Source organism: Ptychodera flava, chromosome 14 (genome assembly GCF_041260155.1).
Source record: "Ptychodera flava strain L36383 chromosome 14, AS_Pfla_20210202, whole genome shotgun sequence".
In the NCBI taxonomy this organism is placed as follows: Eukaryota; Metazoa; Hemichordata; class Enteropneusta; family Ptychoderidae; genus Ptychodera; species Ptychodera flava.
In genome coordinates, this window is record NC_091941.1 from 41,395,522 (window position 1) to 41,416,435 (window position 20,914).

General features: G+C 36.8%; 1 protein-coding gene and 2 long non-coding RNA genes across 5 annotated transcripts in view; 1 reads left to right on the top strand and 2 right to left on the bottom strand.

The window, feature by feature from the left end:
- LOC139150527 (uncharacterized) overlaps positions 1–20,914 on the bottom strand; it is a 53,316-nt gene that overhangs the window by 23,645 nt on the left and 8,757 nt on the right. For 2 of the 3 annotated variants that reach the window (XM_070722950.1, XM_070722952.1), the window contains exons 2-4: positions 18,293–18,407; positions 9,369–9,494; positions 1,553–1,617 (exon numbers count right to left, since the gene is read on the bottom strand). In XM_070722950.1, coding sequence (XP_070579051.1) covers positions 1,553–1,617; positions 9,369–9,494; positions 18,293–18,407 — 306 coding nt within the window. Of the gene's footprint in view, positions 1–1,552; positions 1,618–9,368; positions 9,495–11,079; positions 11,305–18,292; positions 18,408–20,914 lie in introns of those variants that run through there. The other variant, XM_070722951.1, reaches the window with a different exon arrangement.
- The window catches only part of LOC139150529 (uncharacterized), a 47,756-nt gene that overhangs the window by 10,367 nt on the left and 16,475 nt on the right, over positions 1–20,914 (top strand). The window lies entirely within an intron of this gene.
- Positions 3,762–6,590, bottom strand: LOC139150528 (uncharacterized). The gene is made up of 2 exons (XR_011556238.1): positions 4,712–6,590; positions 3,762–4,030 (listed from the first exon to the last, which is right to left on the bottom strand). It is a non-coding gene; the product is annotated as an uncharacterized lncRNA (long non-coding RNA).

Here is a 20,914-nt window from a genome sequence, read left to right on the forward strand (position 1 = left end):
GTCGATAGGAGTAGATTACATAGAGGTTTAAAAGTTTACGGAAAGAGTTCTACAGACTGAATTGGGCTCAGACTAACTCTTATAGTTTCCACAGTACCATTAAAAATCAGAGCTAGTAAAATGATGTTTTTCATTAAAATAATAATATAATGATGATAAAAATCATTTAATGGCTGGTTTATTCTCCTCGATATGCTGAACAATAGGTCAAATCACAAAGATGTGCATTTTACGTCTCGAAAAAAAATAACGTCATTAAAAACTTTTTATTAATAAAGTTATATACCACAGACATGATGACTCACTTTGACAGATACTTTGACACTCACTGTGACAGACAATATGACATCACTGTGACAGACTGCAGAAACACCTATGCAATACAACATCACCACCAAAAAGCATGCATTTTTTTTGTTCAATCACCTAATAAATTTACACAATACAAAATTGAGCTGAGATCTTTCTGTCTAAATCTAGATTGGAAATTTCTAAAGTTATCCTAGCTTGTTGGGTATTTATTTATGACCAACTTGTGGGGTTAATTTATCTCTAGATCAAATTTGTTTTCTTTAAGGTTTTCCTCACAGTCTTCAGGCTTATCAATAAAATTCTAACAGAGTAAATTAAAGGAACTTTCAGCAAAATTTTGTTGTCTTGATGGCGGTAGAATTATGAAATCCTTGTCTCTACAGAATATGAAAGCTTACTGTATAGTAGAAGTGCTATGTCAGTGTCACATCAAGTTTCCTCATATTTCCTACATGCCTATGTGAGTTTCAGATCATACCAAAACAAGAAAACCATCCTCGAGTTTTGAGAACTACCAATCATAATTTCAAATTGTTTCTTGTGATAACTGCTCACACTATAAGTCTAAGGTCTTCGCCGACCATTTGCTAACTAGCACGCTTATGTCAACAAAATGCTACAATGGAGAGCTCAAGAGTCCAGCAATGCACGGATATCAGACACACTATCAGAGAATGGTGAGTTTGAGATCCCAGCAATGCAAGGATATCAGACACACTATCAGAGAATGGTGAGTTTGAGATCCCAGCAATGCAAGAATATCAGACACACTATCAGAGCAATGTGATTATGAAAATTCAAACATTGACTGACTCAAACAAAAATTTCACGATTTTCAGAATCCTAGAGTACAACATGAGTTGATATTCAGAATATCCCATATTTCTTGTATATCTTGCATTGATGTATCTAGAATTAACATACATTCCCTATTTATTGTCTTTATCCAAGATGTACCTTTAGAATATCTTCACATGACAAGCTATGAACCCACTAGTGTACTTGTACATTTGTGTGATATTTCCCAGATTTGACTCCAACTAAAGTTTTTAAATTATGAAAACAAAAACAAAATGCTACCCCACTCTACCGGGGTACCATTAAAGGACCTTTACAGGGGACCTTATCACTTGGAACACTAATTTAGTACCATATTGTACCATGTAACCTAAGCAACAGCAAGCAACTAGAGGGCTAATCTAACAATTTCTGCCAACTGAATGGATAGTATCATGCTTACCCCAAATTTGTCTTTTATTGCACTGAGGAGAGTTAATATTGTTCTCAAATTACCATCAGCAAGAGCTACAAAAAAATTGAAAAAATTCATTAATGTTGTGGAAAAGGCTAATTTTTCATAAATTTGTATAGTTGCTAAGGTTTTTACAAGATGAATAGAAGTACATGACTTAACTTATTATGCACTCATCTGTTTATTCTTCATAATTATCAAATATGATTTATCAGTATTCTTATTTTCACACTTTTTTGAAAGTTATCATCAATGACATTGTGCTCTCATTTGATCAAAATTGCAGGAAGTTTGATCTATCAAAATTTGAAAGCGCTATTGACAATCAGTAAAGTAATATCACACAACACTGGCTCAAAGCAGATAAAAATTAAAACAAAATGGGCACCAATCGCTCTTGTGTGATCATATTGCAAAACACATTCAAATGCATGTTTAAGTCATAGTGTATTGTCTTTGTGTAAATTGTAGCTAATCATACAAAATGGCATCCTTGAGGCAATATCATAAAAATGTAAAGCAACAAGCATATGTATGCTGTGGTGTTGTTCTTATACCAAGTTTGAGACAAATTGGTCAAGTCATGTTCGAGAAACAGCTCAGGACAAACACAACCCAATCCAGAAGTTGCTATTCTGGACGCAGTTTTAAAACTCTCATGAGGGTCACCCTAAGGAGCCTGCATACTAAATTGAAAAGCAATTGACAAACTAGTTTGGAGAAGACGCTTTGAATGTGAAAAGTTGACAAACGCAATCGCCGCCAAATTGATGACTGACTATGGTGGACACCAACCTATAAAGCTTTGCGCCTGCAGACAGTGGAGCTCAAAAAGAAAATTGTGTATGAGTGCCCAAGTGTGTGATTTGATGGCCTGAAGACGTAATCTGTCGAATGATGTGGGACTGCCATGAATTTTGTGCTCTGATTAGTGTGTCCCTGTGACCCATGTCTATTATATTTAGGGACATTGCTTCAAAGCTAAAAATAGCGTCAATGATGACACTGTGCTCCTCAGTGCATTTAGCGGCAGGGATGCGAGGAGAGAGGTTTTGAGAATGTTGCTGAGAAAGATGCAAAGAAAGGTTGAAATGTGCAACTAATAAAATAATGTAAATTTTACTATAACCCAAACGGGATACGAACCCCCACACACTCACGGCAACATCGCGTAGCTGCTAGGCCTCACACAAAACCAGTCGGCCACTGCTTCCAACCCAAAAGAGTTGGTCACAGTAACCGACTTAGATGTTGCAATTCTGTGCGCAACCGAACAACACAGTGTGCGTGGAGCAGACGACACACAGACACAGTATACACACACATATAGTAACCTATTGTTTTGTTAGCAGTGAGAGTCTAGCTTGGTAAATGTGCCATCTCGTACATGAAGGAAAAAACATAATTTTCACATGTCCGCCAAACTTGGAATTTGCAAAGATCAACAATATCATCCAAATTGATTGATCTGCAATATTTTGTATGTTCCTTGCTACAAAATTCTGACCCAATTGAATTATACTAGCAAAACATGCACGCATGACAGGACAATGTGGACTGTATTGTATGCACTACATCTGCTGTGATGATGGATTGTCAGACAACCACACTGCATCAAAGAACTAAGTTTACGAAGAAAATATAATTCCAAACAAAATTTCGCGTCATTGATAGCCTTGACTTGATATTGAATGGACATATTTATGAAAGACGTCACTTTAGCTTGTCCATAACACTGAATTGACTTTTTGAGAAACTTGATCTGCCCAGCCAAGTTCACATGCTTACTCATAACGGCTGGACCGTGATGATCACAATATGTTTTGTGATATTCCGATAAAAAATTTAAATATTGTGATTAATATGTCACATTGACTATAAAGTTGCAAATGTTTCTTTGGGTGTTGAAACATGTTAGAACAGTGTGTCACAAATTAACACACCAAACAGCAATGTTCATGTAAAAACAACCTGCTTGATTTCAATGGACTTTCTGGTCGCCCATTGCACTGGTATGCCTGTGTTTCCTCTGGCTTCTGAAAATTCTTAGTAAATTTACAATTCAGTCTCAAAAGTTTAAGTCAATTTCAAAATTTGTTAGTAAACTGGGAATTTACAAAGTGAAACATTGTACAAGCAAAAACGCAACTTCTATTTTGTATGGACTACACTGAATGATGGTACAAACACAAATTAATACTTCATGTAATAACACCTTTATTGTCATCCTTTGATCAAATCTCAGGTTCAAACAGACCTTTCACAAATTTCAGACAAATCTTCAAATGTGCACTGTCTCTAGCTGAAGCAAGACAGCAGTTGCCACTCTTCTTGATTTGGGCATGTTTCAACACTAACTGTTGTCTTTTGTGACAGAGTAGCAACCTATATAACTTCTCCCCTTTTGCACCATTCATACATCATGACATGTCATTCTCTGTCATGCTAATGCCACAGAAGAGTTATCTGAAAGAGAAATTAAATCTGATTTTAGCAAACAATATAACATGAAAAGTAGACATGACATGTCAAAATAAACTTTATCGATTCAAGTCAACAGTCTTGAAAATATGAGACATAGAAATACAAATGCAAAGCTTGTACAGATGAATTAGCAAACTCATTAAAATTATCAGTTATAGAAAGTGCCAGTCTTGTCCCACACTCTTACGAACATGCAGTAGTAATAAGTGAACATTTACAGCGGCCATAAACAGCGATAAGTAGATATGCCAAGCCAAAAATACTGTATTTACTACTACGAAATATAAATGACTGCAGAATTTTCATGTAAATTCACTGACATGGCCAAATTATGGCACAGGTTATAAGTAAAATGTTGATTGACTTTGCCAGTCCCCGGCCCAAAAATAATTTCGTGCTCCTATTGCTACACTCTCATACTCTGATTTACAATGCACTTGCTATAGTGTCACTTGAATCTCATGAAATACCTCTCGGTAGTTGTGTTACTTCAAAAATGGTGTTCACGTTACACTCTCATTACATAGTTCACTAAATGTCTCAGATACCTTTGATGAGTGACCTATTTGAGCCGCTTGATTTTCAAAGTCATCTCGCATCTCGCTGCTGACATGTACATGTACACTGTACAGTATGCATACAAGTACTAAAATGTGTACTGACCTTTATGTTCAGTTCAAGGACTTTGTCAATCTTCTCAGTGCTTCTTTGTGTCTGTCATCTTGTTTTCTAAGCTATCTACTTTCTTTCATCTCTCGTCTTCCTTGCTATACACAGTTATAGAGTGTCTACGTTTGGAAAATTCGAGCAGAAAATGACCAGCTGATCCTTATGTCCTGATGCTTGACAGCCATGATAAACTCACAATGGTATAGCAATTTTGTTTGGGCATTTTCTATTGGCCAAAATACTGCTAGAAATCCACTCCTATCCAATCAAATATGATGTTCCGAAACAATGGCAATTTTCTATCGTGGCTGAGACTAGGGGGTCTCATATGGCTCCTTTACATGTGAAATGCTTACAGACTGGGGTTTCTTGCACGATTGATCGCGCCGATGAAATTGAAAGCTGAAATTTTTGTCCGTAATTTTACAAATAGGCTTAAAATCCATTCAAAATCCATTCAAAAATTCGTATTTTTGCCATATTTGAATCGCATGAGGAACGTAATTCATTCTCCCCTCTGTGCTCTTCCTGCATGGCCTTTCGAAATTGTTAGCAAATTTACGAATTCAGTTGAAAAAATATTAGTAAACACAAATTATGTAATGCTGAGCCCGCCCATTTTCAACAAGCACTTCTGGTACTCAATAAATGATTTTTAGGGGAAATAAATGATGGGGATAGAAATGATGAATTACTTCATTATAGACAAAAGAAATTAAATGAAAAATTCCTTAAATTTAGTTTTTTTGACAATGAACACTCATATTTTGATACGCATTTTCAAAAGATCCAGTGAATAACACAGTACATCATGGGTCATGAATGCTTGTAACATTGAAATTTCTTCATTGTCTCAACAAAGTGTGTCATTTTGGTCAACCAGCCCATGAATGTTATTCAATTAATCGATCAATATTACACAACAAAACATTTTCAAGTATATTGTGACACAAATCGTAACTCCCTTCGTGTGTGTAGTCAGTGGTTGATGATTATTTAAATTAATATATAAAGTAGTCATTAACATTATGTGTTTGCACATGTTTTAGATGCCAGAAAATCTGTCCCCGTTTTTCATATTCTGAAAGCTCTGTTACTTTGAATGTATGCATGTCATCCATAGGTACTAGGTGGTGCCTCTGTAGCTGCAGTCATTATGCCATGTTCATCAGTGTAAAATTATTTTAAACAACCACTGATCAGAACATGCGGCAGTCTGGTTTCGCACAAATTTTGTCTCATTATAACTGCAAATTTATAGTAAGAAAGGAAACTGGGACTGGTGATCCTGCTTATGTTTTCTCAGAGACAGTTATACTTTTAAAACGCTGCAGATGATCGTCATTTATTTTTTTGTCTGGATAAACTTTTCATCTTGGGACTGTGCACAGCAGAATTACAGTCAACTCGAACCTTTTCCAAGCCGCTCAGAACCAACTCGCCAGATTCCAACTCGCCCGATTCCAACTCGCACGTTTTTTGAGATGTAGTTGTAGATTCCATATAGGCAATACGTAAAGAAACCAAACGAAATTTATTCTTTCAAGAGATTTGCAAAACGTGAAATTCGCAAATAAAAACTTTTCCGTGTTGGCACATATTTCAAGCCCTAACCCGCATCTGTGGTTCTCAATATTAGAAATATTTATTGTAGCCTGTTTTAAGAAATAAAACGATTTTATACGTACCAGGTACTAATAAAAATTGTATCGGGCGAGTTGGTTCTGGGCGGGTTTGAAAAGGTGCAAGTTGACTGGTAGCTGTGATATCGCAGTGGTACTTGTGGCGTATATCGAACGCGATCGGGTCATTGGGGTCATCGCCACAGTCCCGCTGCGAGCCAACGCATAGGCTTCGTTGGCAGTTTACTACGAGACCGACCGGTATCATAGATTTAGCTCACAAAATAATAAAATAGATAAAGCATGCAATAAATAAAATTATACCTTCTCTGTCACTGACTATCTAAGACTCATCTTCTACTCCTGCTAACGAGCCCGACAGTGACATGTATTTTTTACCGTTTTTTGGTGAGTTGTCGATGGTTCCTGCTTGAATTTGAACTTTTGACCTCGAACATATTCAGTGCATTGTACGCGCGATCGAGCAAACATCGTAGAAACCCTCGATGGCTCACAGGAAAATGGTCGAAAATACGTGTTCTTATCTTCAAGAAAGTTAGCAGGCGTACAGAATGAGTCTCAGATAGTCAACGATAAAGATGATACAAGTTTATTTATTCAAAGGCTAATGTAGTTCATAATTTTGTGAGCTAAATCTACGACACCGGTCGGTCTCGTAGTAAACTGCCAACGAAGCCTATGCGTTGGCTCGCAGCGGGACTGTGGCGATGACCTCAATGACCCGAGCGCGTTCGATACACGCCACAAGTACCGCAGCGATATCACAGCTAGTTGACTGGTACCCTCCACAGCATTGTCTCTGGATCATCAAAGAAAACTATCAGTATTCATAACATTTGCTGAGACCAATTCTTGTAAAATATTTTGAAGGAAACCTATTAAAATTGGCAAGTTCACTGAAAAAATTCAATCTGCAGATCGTCAAATGACAGATCTATGACAACTAAGATTTCCGGCTCACTTCCATGCACAGCCAAACACTTTGCGGTACATCGTTCAACCATGCGCGGTCCGGACTGTAGTTCGACTGTCTTTCAGGCTGACTGTTGTTGATCTCTTCTCAGCGGTTTCATTGTTTCGTATTTTTTTCAACTCAGTTGCCGTTTTTATGCCCAACTTTCTTTCCCAACTGAGGATACTATCAATCCAAAGTGTTTGTAACTGCCCGCTTCCGTCGATCCGCATCAACCACAGTCCCCTGTGATCTATTCCGCTCTTGGACTATGCGACCCATAGACGTGTGTACATATGCTTGAGAAAAACCAAGTCAGGAAATGAAATGGCTATTTCTATAGGGATTGTGCCACCATGTCATCTTCTACATTTGATTTTACTGTGAAAAGTAGCAAGTTCATCTATCATGTAACCGTCGACCGTTCCCTATCATTCTCAAAATTCATACCTGGTAGTTAATTTGCTTCTGAAACGCTAGTTTTGTGTGATTTTCGGCCGAATTCAACGGACACATCGCTAAAACATAAGCGTGAGCAACATTCCGGTCACCTCACAGTGGACGTTGGGCACCTCCACTTTACTGACGTTAGCGCCGCGTACCCATGCGGGGTGACTGGAAGGTTGTTCATGCCTTATGTTTTGGCAAGGTGTTGTCTGAAGTCGGCCGAAAATCACACGAAAATTCATACCTGATACTTCATCTGCTTATAAAATGCTCATTTCGTGTGATTTTCGGCCGAGTTCGAGAGACACCTCGCCAAAACATAAGCGTCAGCAACATTCCAGTCATCCCTCATAGGTAGGCGGCGCCAACGTCAGTAAAGTGGAGGTACCAAAGAGGTGCCCGGAATGTTGCTCACGCTTATGTTCTGACGATGTGTCCGTCGAATTCTGCCGAAAATCACATGAAACGAGCGTTTTTGAAGCAAATTAAGTACCAGGTATGAATTTTGAGAATGATAGGGAACGATCGACAGTTACATGATAGATGAACTTGCTAATTTTCACGGTGAAATCGGACACGGAATGTGACATCGCGTGGTTTTTATAGCCATTGTGTTTCCTGACTTGGGTGTTTCTCGCTTATGTACACACGTCTATGGGGCGAATAGTCCCAGAGCTGAATAGCTCACGAGTGACTGTGGCTTCAACCGTCCATTCGGAAAGTTGACAGCATGTGAGCGTTTGGGTGTCTCGAAACTACCGTAATGCATGACACACCAGTATGAGAGTACACGACCCGGGGATCTTGAAACCTTTTCGTGCATGCTCATGTTATCACAGGTCAAAGTCTAAAGCTGGCTATTACCATGTGTCGATGCGCTTATGATAGGGGCAGAGTAGTTTTTGAAAGACGAGATATGACAGTATTCCCCGGAATTCATAATCTTGACCAAAAATCAGGCTTCAATAATAACAAAATTGTTCGTAAATGGCCGATCGGGCATTTATTTTTTTTCATAAATTTTCATTTTTGTTCGTAATTTACGAACGTTACTAGCGACAGCGAGAGCACAGCCCCTGCACAGTAAAAAGAAGATCGGAATGACTGGAATGTGCGTAAGACTGAGCACAGTCCCTCTCCACAACAATCGCAAGATCAACAGTTATCACATGTCCACCATTCTCGTAATTTACACTGACAGGACAAAAACAAAAATGATCGAGCATGGATGTTCTAACGTAAATGCATTATTCTCTATTGCATTTTCATACACTCACACGTATGCTCAAACTTCCTGATTTTAGTGTCATTTCGTATACACAACCACAGAGGGACTGTGACACAACACAATCTGTCCTTGCGTGGTACTAGATATATATAGATACATTTACGTAACACTGCGATCACGTGGTGTGACAAAAAAGTTTTACGGAAGCTGTTGACAGAAATGACATACACTGATCACGTGGTGTGACAAAAAAGTTTTACGGAGGCTGTTGACGGAAATGACGTCATTTTGCCTCTCCCAACTCTATAAGCTTCCTCAGTTACGTAACTTCGTCGCTAAAAAACTAAACATGCAATTTCATATCTGAATTTTGAAACTTACAGTCTGCTGTGACGCCATATATACGAACACCTTTGCTCTGTAGATATTGAAGACACTTTTGAAGATTTTCCACTTTCTGAGTTCGTAATATTGGTCTATTTTGAATACCATGGATTTTCTCATCAGCTGCAAATAAGGAAGAAGTGAATATTACATACAGGACCTGTGATATTGAAGAATAGAAGGTTATAATGATACCATAGCTCAAATAAATTCAACAATGCAATAAAAATCTGCAGCCTCTCCATAAACTTTCTGAAATACCTGTGCATATAATTTTACATGCAAAGAGTATTTTTGAACTGTCAACTAAGATTCATATTTCAAGCAATGGTGGATCAAAACCCTTATCTCTCTATATAAATAATTGGTGATACATTTTAAACAATACATTTTACACAACTCAAATATTGGCCAACTTCAGGAGGGCTCTGTATGGCTTCTCTCCCCAGTTTATGAGTATGGTGTTTGCTATGGATTAGCTTAAGCCTATGATAGTGTTACCTCATTCATTGGTCAAATGCAATGCCTTATAAAACTGAACAATTTCTTCCTTACTTCATTCCTTGTGTGAATAGTACGCAAGAATTTAACTTAAAAAGAGCCATCATATAATATTGAAATTGTGTTTTCACATAATTAGACTAGATTTTGTGAAAAATTGGCTTCCAGTTTTGTTCTATTTTGTGTGCCAAAGTCAAGTTCACATGAACACTCAAAATGAAAACAGAAACAACAAGTATTCCATGTTGGTCTTGAAATGAAAGATAAAAAATTGCGTTGTAGATACTTCAGAGGATCAACCTGTGTATACTGCTGTCAACTCCCAACTAACATTTGATTGCCCAAAGAAAAATGACAGTACTGACTTGGAGTAATGTTTAACTATATCACCATCAGCTATTCGTGACCATGGAAAGTTGTTAAATTATGATACGCTAGTAGCCACGGAGCACGTGTATGGTTATGGAAAACCAGTCACTGCAACATCCTTTCCTGCCAAGTGAAAGACATGGCCTAGCTAATAGCCCAACAACTTAACCCAGCCTTGATGAAATATCTACTGTTTGACAACACTGACTGACTTTTGCATTGAGGGTCAGTCATTCCATAGATTCCATGACCTGTGATGCAATGTGTTTGTCAAAGGCCAAAAGCCTAGAAGATCCACTGTTCAAAAATCTTTTACACATTGATGTATTCCACTTTAAATCTCCAGAAAAAGTTGATCAGATAAAAAACAATTTCACAGCCAAAAACAAACAGAGGTTTTCATATGCAAAAAGATCAGCTAGAAACCAATTACTTTTTGAAAGGCTGTCTAGTTTCCTGGGGAGGGGGTGGTTGGAACTAGACCTATGCACTTGCTTGTTTACAGACAATGTATGTAATATTTCATGCACAATATCTAAATTCATCACATTAACATTGCTGTAACATCTAAATTTTACAATATACATTATGACAAACATATTTTGGATACAGTGTTTACATTGGTCGTACTGGTCAATTATCACCCCCTCCCTTTATTCATTCATACAGTGTACGACTACAGTCTCCTTAAGTCTTAAGTGTGTTATAATTTACAAGTTACATAATTTACAAGTTATTTTTACAACAGTAGGCTTTTTCTAGTGATGATAATGAGATATAGCTGATCCCTGTTTTGTCAATTAACACACAAATTAATAATACCTGGTATGTTACGTACATTTTAAAATTCCACCTCCATTGGCAATCCATGGCATTTTAAGGCCTGGCGCCCTACACAGCAAAGACAACAGGAAAGGCTGACACATGAACACTCTGCTGTGGGCCACAACTATTGCTGCTAAATAGGGAGATATTAAAACAAACCCAAGCTGCTGAGTTTTGACAGTTTGAAACGGAAAAACTACCTTGGATGTGTGAGAATGTACCCACATGTGTGGGTGTAACAGTAGTGATCATGCTCAGTGGACTCAGAGGTTATTATAAATGACACCACTGACAATGGGGGCTTTGAAGTTGAGAATACATTGAAAATATTAAACTATGTGAATTTACATGTCACATATACAGACCTGAATAACTTATGTTATTCAATGTTTACATTAGTGAATCACTTCTCTTACGCATGGCTGAAACATTTATATCCAAAGGTCAGGCTAAATTAGAATTCTTGTGGTGATCAAGACCTACAGATTAAAACCAAACCTGACAAACATGTTGTACGTTATGAAAGGGATTCCATTTTTGTGAGTCTTATATTAATATGGTACAGCTGACCACACTATGGTTACAAACCAGAGTACATGTAATGTGCCTGCAAGTAAGCACTGACAGAACATGTTCAGAATTCTTGCCACAATGTAATGTGGTTGAATTTGGTATTGTTTTGAAAAACTAATCTAACTACAGTATTGTAATGACATCCTGAATTCGCCTTATTGAAGAATATGTATGCAACTGACTACCAGTAGTAAAGAAATTCTGGTAACATTGCATGTTTTGAAATACATCGACAGATTAAGTTTTAAGGTGATTTTAAAAAAGACAATGGATGACAGGGGTAACAATTAACCTTCATGCATCTGGTTAATACAACAAGCCAGAGTACAGCAACTTCAAGACTTTGACCCATTTATAATTTAGGACATGAACTACTGGTAACCCTACGAATTATTGTCAATGATTATATGGTAGGGAGTTAAAATTCCTTAAGTACCTTGGTTGTATGTACTCCGTGTCAATTTTGTATCTGTCAATCTTAAACTTCTTTTGAAAACTATACTGCTTCAACCTGAATGCTGGTTCTTCTGACTGAGCCAATTTGAGTTTTTTGAACTGTCTTCATATGATCATAACAAGCACTAGTATATAGACACTGCTGTTATGAAATGAGAATCTGTCTCACCTGAAGTTCAAAAATTAAAATGAGTAATTAGATCACTGGAATGCCCAGAACATGCAGGAGTGATGACATAACTGTACTGGGACAGTGCACTCATTTTGATATGCTCCTACAATTCCATTGGCTTGTACAAAGGCTATTTATACTGGTAGGTTGTACTAAGCATGTCAACTTCCATAAATTTTCAAAGGTCATCAAATGTCAACTATAGAGGGAGCTACATATGCAGGACAAACATAGTTCAAGATTCATGTTAATCATTACCAGAAATCTAGTGATATATTTCAGTGGATCAGGAAGAGTTGCTGAAGCCATATCATGTATATAATCTGATAATGCTTATCTTTGTTGTCAGATACAGGTGTAGCAGGTAAATTAAGCCAGTGGTCAGGTCAACTTGTGAGTCCTGATCAGGCCCACAAAAGTAAGTTGCATATTACCAAGAATACAGGTATTAATATTATTATGTATTATAATCTAGAGTAATGAAAGTATTACCAAAGTTAGCAAACATATTATCTTTACATTGTACTCCGTGTCCTATTGTCAAAGGTGAAAAATAATTTCATCCATAAAGTATTCTCTTGTCAAGTTTGAAGACTTTTAGAAATCAAATCGTACTGTGACTTTCCAGTATACATTTATAATGTTTCTCATCAGTGTTTTTATATGGATTTAGATGCCACACAAATAACTGAATAAATAATATCATATTATTAGTAGTACATGATCTCCTCTCCCTTAAATAGCATAAGAATAGATCAAAGTCCTTGTCTACATGTATAAATACCATGTGCATAACAGAAGTTTGTGACTCATGTTTCAAGTCAGTGTAATTAGGGGTTGACCATTTTATGTCTGGGGGAGGGGGATGTCGAAAAATTGACTCTGGAACATAATTTTTTTTTCTCTGCTTCACCTGGAATTATTTTCCTTAAACTGTATGAATTCTGGCATCTTTTTTTACTTCCCTTCTCTGAGGAATCTTGTTTTCCAGGTGCCAACACGCTGCAATGCCAATGTTCTCTCCTTTTAGTTAAGATGCGTAAATCTTCATATGACATGACAACAACTCATAACGGAAAGAACTGCAGAGCAACACTTAAGTTTACATAGAACTATAGGCAAACAGTATCTGCTTCTGGAAGCTTGAAAGTTTGAAAGATAAATAGAGGCATCTTTTACTGTAAAATTACTGGTGGAGATAAATAATATGGCATTGAGGTCTCAGTGTAAGAAAACTGCTACCACTGTGATTAAATTTGTTCCAGGCAGGAGGCTAAAAGGATGTGGCACAAACTGACTAAGGTTTTGAAAGACTGCAAGTACATGGGGGTAGTGGTATACTGAAATGACACAATTAATCCAATTCCTTGAGGGTAGTATTAAAGCAGGGGTCGTACCCTTCTGATTCATGAAATTTTAAATTTTAGATAATTAAAATTGGGTCATTTGGTGGCCATTTTGAGCGATTTAAACAGAGTTTTCATTAAGAATCAAACTATATAAAACACATAAAGAATTTATTGCCTTGTCAACAGATGCAAGTGAATATCCTAACAGGAAAATTGTCTTTTTTTCACCACTTGATGAAAAGAAATGCAAAGAAATCAAAATGCAGCTTATATGTATATGCTACAGAAGTGCTTTGGATTTGTAATGTTTTGAAAGATTATATGACATATTGTTCAGATTCAGGGTATGGCTGTTCATTTTGGAATGCAGCCATTATTTGGATATTAACAGGTGTATACTATAACATGCTTTGAAATGAAAATAAATCATACATTTAGCATATCATTAAAACATTTATAAGATCTGTTTTGTGGCAAATTCTTGCATCCTTGTTCAACCCTGGTCACATGGTATTGCAAATGTTGTGCTGAAAATTGTTGGAAATTAAATAAGAGATGGTTCTAGAAACATTCAATATTGGAGTCAGTGTGGGAACCACTTTATATACAACAAATACTTTTTGCTGACAAGTCATGATAAACCAGCACATCACCGTAATCATATCCAACATGTAAAATTCTGACTCACAGTAATGGAGATTTCACAAAGTTTACACTTTTGCTGCTCAGTAGCATACTTTTGGTAAATGATAACTTCATTGAAACAATTCCCATTTACAGTTTAGCATAATCTACATACCAAATACAAAGTTGAAATGTGTAGTGGTTATTGAGTTTTGCAATTGGACCAGGGAATTCAAGAATGAGATATTTAGCATTTTTTTTACTAAAATAGCAATAATTGTCCAAAAAATAATATATTGCAGGTTTCATTACAATTTGAATAAAGGTGATAAACTCATCCCTATGAACCTATGGCAATTTCAGAAAAGATTTTCTTGACAAAAAAAAGGGAAAAAGTGACCAAAACTACAAATTTGCAGAGTTCACCACAGTTTGAACAAACTCAAATAATCTTGCCCCTAGAGACATGCAGACAAAGTTTCATATGCTAGATCATGTATACCCAGTTTCAAAGCAATCCGACAATCAGTTCAAGAAATGATTTTTTGACCAAAAAAGGTTAAAATTGCCCCAAAAATACTAATATGAACATTTCACCACAATTTGAAAAAATTTAATTTAAGAACACCCCTAGGAAGAAGTAGTTACAGCGAAAAAGATTTTTTGACCAAAAATGGGAAAAATTGACTCAAAAATACAAATATGAATATTTCTCAAAAATTTAATCAAATCTAACATAAGTAACCTTAAGAAACCTGCATACTAAGTTTAAATCAATTCTGGCCTGTGTTTACAGAACTTTAGCTATTTTGGAGGGTTTGAAGCTCATTTGTATATTTTTGACACTAACACATTCACTTGAACAAATTCTTATCTCCACCCCTGGGTGCATCTGTATACCAAATATAAGATGGTAGATGCTGCGTTTTTTGAGTTTTTGATGTAGGCGGACATACAGGCCTATATACACATGCAAATGAAATGCAAATAGAACTGACGTATACCATATAAGCTCTCTTTGGTATATATACATACACCTAATGTGAGCTAAAAAATACACTGAAGCAAAAACATTGCTTTTTCATTTCAGCTTCAATAAGATAAAATAAAAAAATCCTAAAGAAGGCAACAAAGAATTAGTCTCAATCAATTTTGGACAGTTTCTAAATTTTTTTTCACAAAGGGACAAAGATATTCAAAAAGTAGAAAAATTGTGACATTTCTAGACAAAAAAGTGTCAAAAATGAAGATAGCACTCATAGTAGTAAGATGGAAACAATATCGTCTATTTCTTAACACGATGGGATCATACAACCTTCATGTGATCCTGAAAACTTGCATGTGGCATATCTGAGATCTTATTTCATCTGAGTTCAAGTGTTAGTTTGAGAGTGTTGCCAACTTTATCAGACACTGCCTTAATGTAAATGGTGCAAGTGTGTACTGGTATATCAAACCTTGACAAACATGTGTAATTAATATTCCCTTTTTTCCATCGGCATGTTTCTGAATGCTTAAATTTTAGCCAACTAGAAACATTTCCTTACCAAATAAAATCAAAATGCTGAATCAAACTAGCTTGTTTATTTCATTCCATGTGTACTACATACAACATATTATTTGACAATATGGATATTGCTGTCAAAATATGAAATCATGTCTTTGATAAATACATATATCCGTACATAAAAGTACATTAACATCAATTTCACTGTGAAGGAACAGTTTCAAATGCTTCTTACCGTTTCTGAAGAGTACACTAGCAGCACACAACTGCTAAACTTGCAGAATTCAAAGCAGAGAGAGGAACAAAGACAAGGTTCCAACGATGTACCATGTACAGTAAGGAGTATTACAGGGCAGCCTACTGAGACAGGAATGTTTCTCACTGGAATTGATTAGGAGATATCTGATAGCCTGACCCAAAGTAACTTGCTGAGTTGATGGCAGTATATGGTACTGAGGGGTATACCATTTGATATTAGTGGTAGGGGGAGCTGAAGGACTTCCAAAATTAAGTTGATTCTGGCCAAATGTGAAAAAAAAGTCCTAACAGTAGAGTAGCAAATGTGCTTTCGGATGAGTAAACAAATCAATCATCTGTGTTTGATACCGTAGAGTATGCATGGCTTCAGTGGGCTCTGGAACTGCCACCTAGTGGCAGCATTTGTAAGCACTGAGCAGGTACATCTTTCATCCTAGCTTTCAAGCAGTTTATGCCTTGAAGGAACCATGGCAACAAAACATGGCTCTCATCTTTTTAATTCCCCCATCATCAGCAACAATATCCCATAGTTCCAGGATGTCTTTGTATCCTTGCAAGATTTTACTGATGGTTGAAAAGATTTTGAAGCAGAGTTACAGCTGTATACATGTATATGATAATTACTAGATTTGGTTTTAGTAGTTTGTTTCAAAATTTACATTAAGGCTTCCAGTTTTAAACATTATAACTTTGCAGCAACATCTGACAGATCAAAACGACATTAGACTTCAGTGAGCTGTGTGCTTGAAACTGCTTTATTTGCTGTAATCTTATCGGCAGCTATCAGTTTCGCTGGCAACACCATACACACAAGCAGCTCAGCGTAAATCTCAGGAAGGGCAACATGGAAATCCATCGAAATGTGACAAAAGAACAGGTAGCATAACTGCAAGTTCAGAAGACTTTGTAACTGAATGTTAATGAAGGTCATGACCATTATGATCTCGGAATTTGAAAAATGGTAAATTTTGAAACAAAGTACCAAATGTAATCTAAACTAGTGATTTACAAATATACAGAACATTTGCAGTCCTAAATTTAGGTACACATACCTTGAGCCTTTGCTGTAGCAAACTTAAATACTAAGATGTTGTTGTTTTTGTACTTGAATATATATTTTATTGATAACAGTAAAGAACAGTTACAGTGTAGGTGTAACTGTACAGTTCTTAACTATCATTTGTCATTGGTAGTATTTTAATCCATGCTTCTTTTGTCCATTCCTTGAACAATTTCATACTCTAGGTGGTTATTGTGTTTAGCTTTTAGCAAATACAAGCAAATGATGGTTTCCTATTATTCATTTTCATTGCACAAGTAAATAGTTTCCTATTGTTCATTTTCATTGCATAAATAAATAGTTTCCCATTGTTCATTTTCATTGCATAAGTAAATAGATTTGCCATGAGTACAAGATGATAATATATAACTGAAAGGATTTGTGTCTCAAAAAAGTACAAAATGAGATCTCACAACAACAAAAAGAGACTCTTTGTAGAAATTGAAAAACTCATCCCAGGTGTCAGAGAACCGGTCTGGTATTTTGTCGTTGCTACTACTGAAGAAGCAGAGGAGATATTCAGTCCATATCCCTTCTATAGAGATCATAGTTTGTGTACAAGATATGATGGAGTTTAAAATGAAATTTATAGTCACTTTGAAAGGTAAGGAGTATGTGAGAGACCAACGCTGATCCAAGCTGTACTCTTTCATAATACTATTTTTCAGTGGTACAAGGTATTCTTGACAGCGGAGGTCGACTCTAATATATTTTCTGGTGATGTCATCAGCTCTAAGTCTTTGCTAAAGTAAAAGTGATGTGTCTGTACATGTACTTCTGGTGTTTCATAGTATTCTAGTGTTGACCATTTGAAGAGAGACTTAATCATGCTGTACAGATGAAACACAGTGTTTGCATAGAGATTTTATACAGTGTTGTTTAGACATGGCTTTGTCATGCCTCCTTTTTTCAGTTAGTCTTGGATACATGCTCAAAATGTCTAACAATCAAGTAATGTTTTCTCTTAACATGTTCATAAATAATAGTTGTACACTCTATAGTGGATGTACAATGATGTACAATTACACTGTGGAATAGTCAATTATTCCAAACCTGGACCTAAGCAAGGCATTGTGGGATTGTCAACTATTCCAAACCTGGACTTGGGCAAGGTATTGTGGGATTATCCTAAAGATTTTCTTTTAAAAAAAATGTCCAAATAATTTGTCTTACTGGCAGAACCCTTGCCTTACCCTACATTACAAAATAAATAACATTTAAACTTACTGAGTACATCTAATAAATGTACTAAAGTCAATCCATCACCGATACTCTTCCTCAAGTCAGATATCAATCTGTATCTTCTTTTCTTGAGATGACTATTGGCCCAGGTTGTGTGTTCCTGAAGAAATATGTAAATAAGTCATTGTAACTAACATAGTCCATTGATAGAAATCATGGTGAAGTGAAAATTGGTCAGAGCATATCTTGAAAAAAGGCTGAGAAAGTATTGACCTTGTATTGGTGTGTATGTTGATGTACAAAGTACAAATTAAATTAGTTTAGCTAAACTTATGTAATAGTTGGGTAATTGATAAGGGCATATGTTATGAGAGTAGATGTGAATTAAAACAAAATGGCTGTTTGGCAGCCATATTAGATTGTATCACAAGGCAATTTGACATGCCTACCCTGGTATGTAAGTCATAATGTATTGTCATTGTGCCATGTTTGAATGAAAATTGGTTTCCAGGATCTTAAAACTGCTGTGTTGCTTTTCACCTTCATACATGAACCTTATAGACTTCTCAGTACATGTACGTAAAACACTTTAACTTCTAAATAATTGTAGGCCTTTGTCCAATCATGGCTATACTGGTGATGCAGCCATCAATCATACATTGTGTTGTTTGAAATCTGTCACCTGCTTCACACAGACTAAGGGAACTGAGGCACTGCCAACTTGCTGCATTTACAACATACTGGTAATAGATTTTACTATCATGTTCACCGTAGGATAGGATAGGATAGGATAAATAATTTATATAGCGCCTAGTATCCATCAGCAATGTTCGCTGGCGCTTTACACTAGGTCACAGGTAAGCTCTCTTGAAGAAATGAGTCTTAAGCAGAGATCTGAAGGTGCGAATGTCCGGGGCTGATCGAAGAGGAGCTGGCAGTTTGTTCCATAGAATTGATGAAGAATAGGAGATGGATCTGTCACCTTATGATTTTAACCGAGTTCGTGGAACTTTAAGTGTGGTTTGTAGACTTGATCGGAGAGATCTGCTAGGGGTGTTGACTTCAATGAGTTCAGCCAGGTATGAAGGAGCGAGTCCATGTATTGATTTATATGTGAGAAGTAGGATTTTGAACTGAATTCTGTAAGACACGGGGAGCCAGTGAAGTTCCTTCAGGATTGGTGTAATGTGATCCCTTTTCCTTGTTTTTGTGATGAGACGGGCAGCCGAGTTTTGTGCTCTTTGTAGTAATCTGATGTATGAGTCCGGTAAACCGTAGAGTAGTGAGTTGCTGTAGTCTAGCATTGCAGAAAGAGTTGAATACATGAGAGTCAGACAAGTCTTTTGAGAGAGATATTTCCTGATGAATCCAATACGGCGGATAAGTAGATAGATGCTCTGACAGGTCTGAATTATGTGTTTCTTGAAATCGTGGCTACTGTCAAACAGGAATCCAATATTGCGTGCTGCGTCTGCCAGTTGAATGGAACTTGATCCAACTTGAATGCTGTCAATGGTGATTGGTGAGTGATCATATCGTGAACGAATAAGGAGGATTTCTGTTTTGCCATCGTTGAGTTGTAATTTGTTTGATGTCATCCAATCTTTAATGTCAACCAGACAGTCTTCGATTTGAGAAATTGCTGTTGGAATATTGATTTTTGTGAAGGCCAAGTACAGTTGGTTATCATCTGCATATTGGTGAAATTTAAGATTGTGGTTTCGGATTATCTGTCCAAGGGGTGTAGTATAGAGAGTGAATAAAAGCGGGCCAAGAACTGATCCCTGTGGAACACCGAATTGAAGAGGAGTTGATTGTGACGAATGACCATTGATTATGACGGACTGGTATCGATTGGTGAGATATGATGAAAGCCACTTGAGGGCAGTACCTTGAATACCCAGATGAGCGAGGCGTAAAAGCAGAACGTTGTGGTCGATGGTGTCAAACGCTGCAGATAAATCAAGCATTACAAGGATAACATATTGCCCAGCATCGAGGGAGAGAGTCATTGTGGATCTTTAGAAGTGCAGTTTCAGTACTGTGGAATTTTCTGTAGGCAGATTGGAGCGGTTCAAGAAGTGAATTACTGTTGAGATAGGCATTGAGTCTCTTGGCAACTACTTTTTCTGTAACTTTTGAGATGAATGGAAGGTTAGAGATGGGTCTGTAATTTTTCAGGATGTCTGGATCAACTGAAGGTTTTTTCAGTAATGGAGTAACAACTGCTGATTTAAATGAGCTCGGAACAATCCCAGTGTTCAGTGAAAGGTTGACGATGGTGTTGATGGCTGGCACAAGTGTGTTGATGACTCCTTTGAGTAGGTTTGTTGGGATTGGGTCAAGGCTGCAAGATTTCGATGGAGATGACATTATCATATTCTTGATTTCCTCCTGACTTGCTGGTGAGAAGGACGAAAGTGATGATGATGATGGACTTGAAGAATTTACAGAAGGTTGATAGGCGCTGGGTGCTGCATCCAGATTCAAACGTATGTTGACGATTTTCTCGATGAAATATTTGCTGAAAATATTTGGGGCATTTACAGGTGAGTGACTTGAACCAGGAGGTATGACTGTAGTTAAGTTGGAAACGATCCTGTTAAGAGCTTTGTGGTCATGACTTTTCTCCTCAATGAGTTTAGTGTAATACCTGGTCTTTGCATG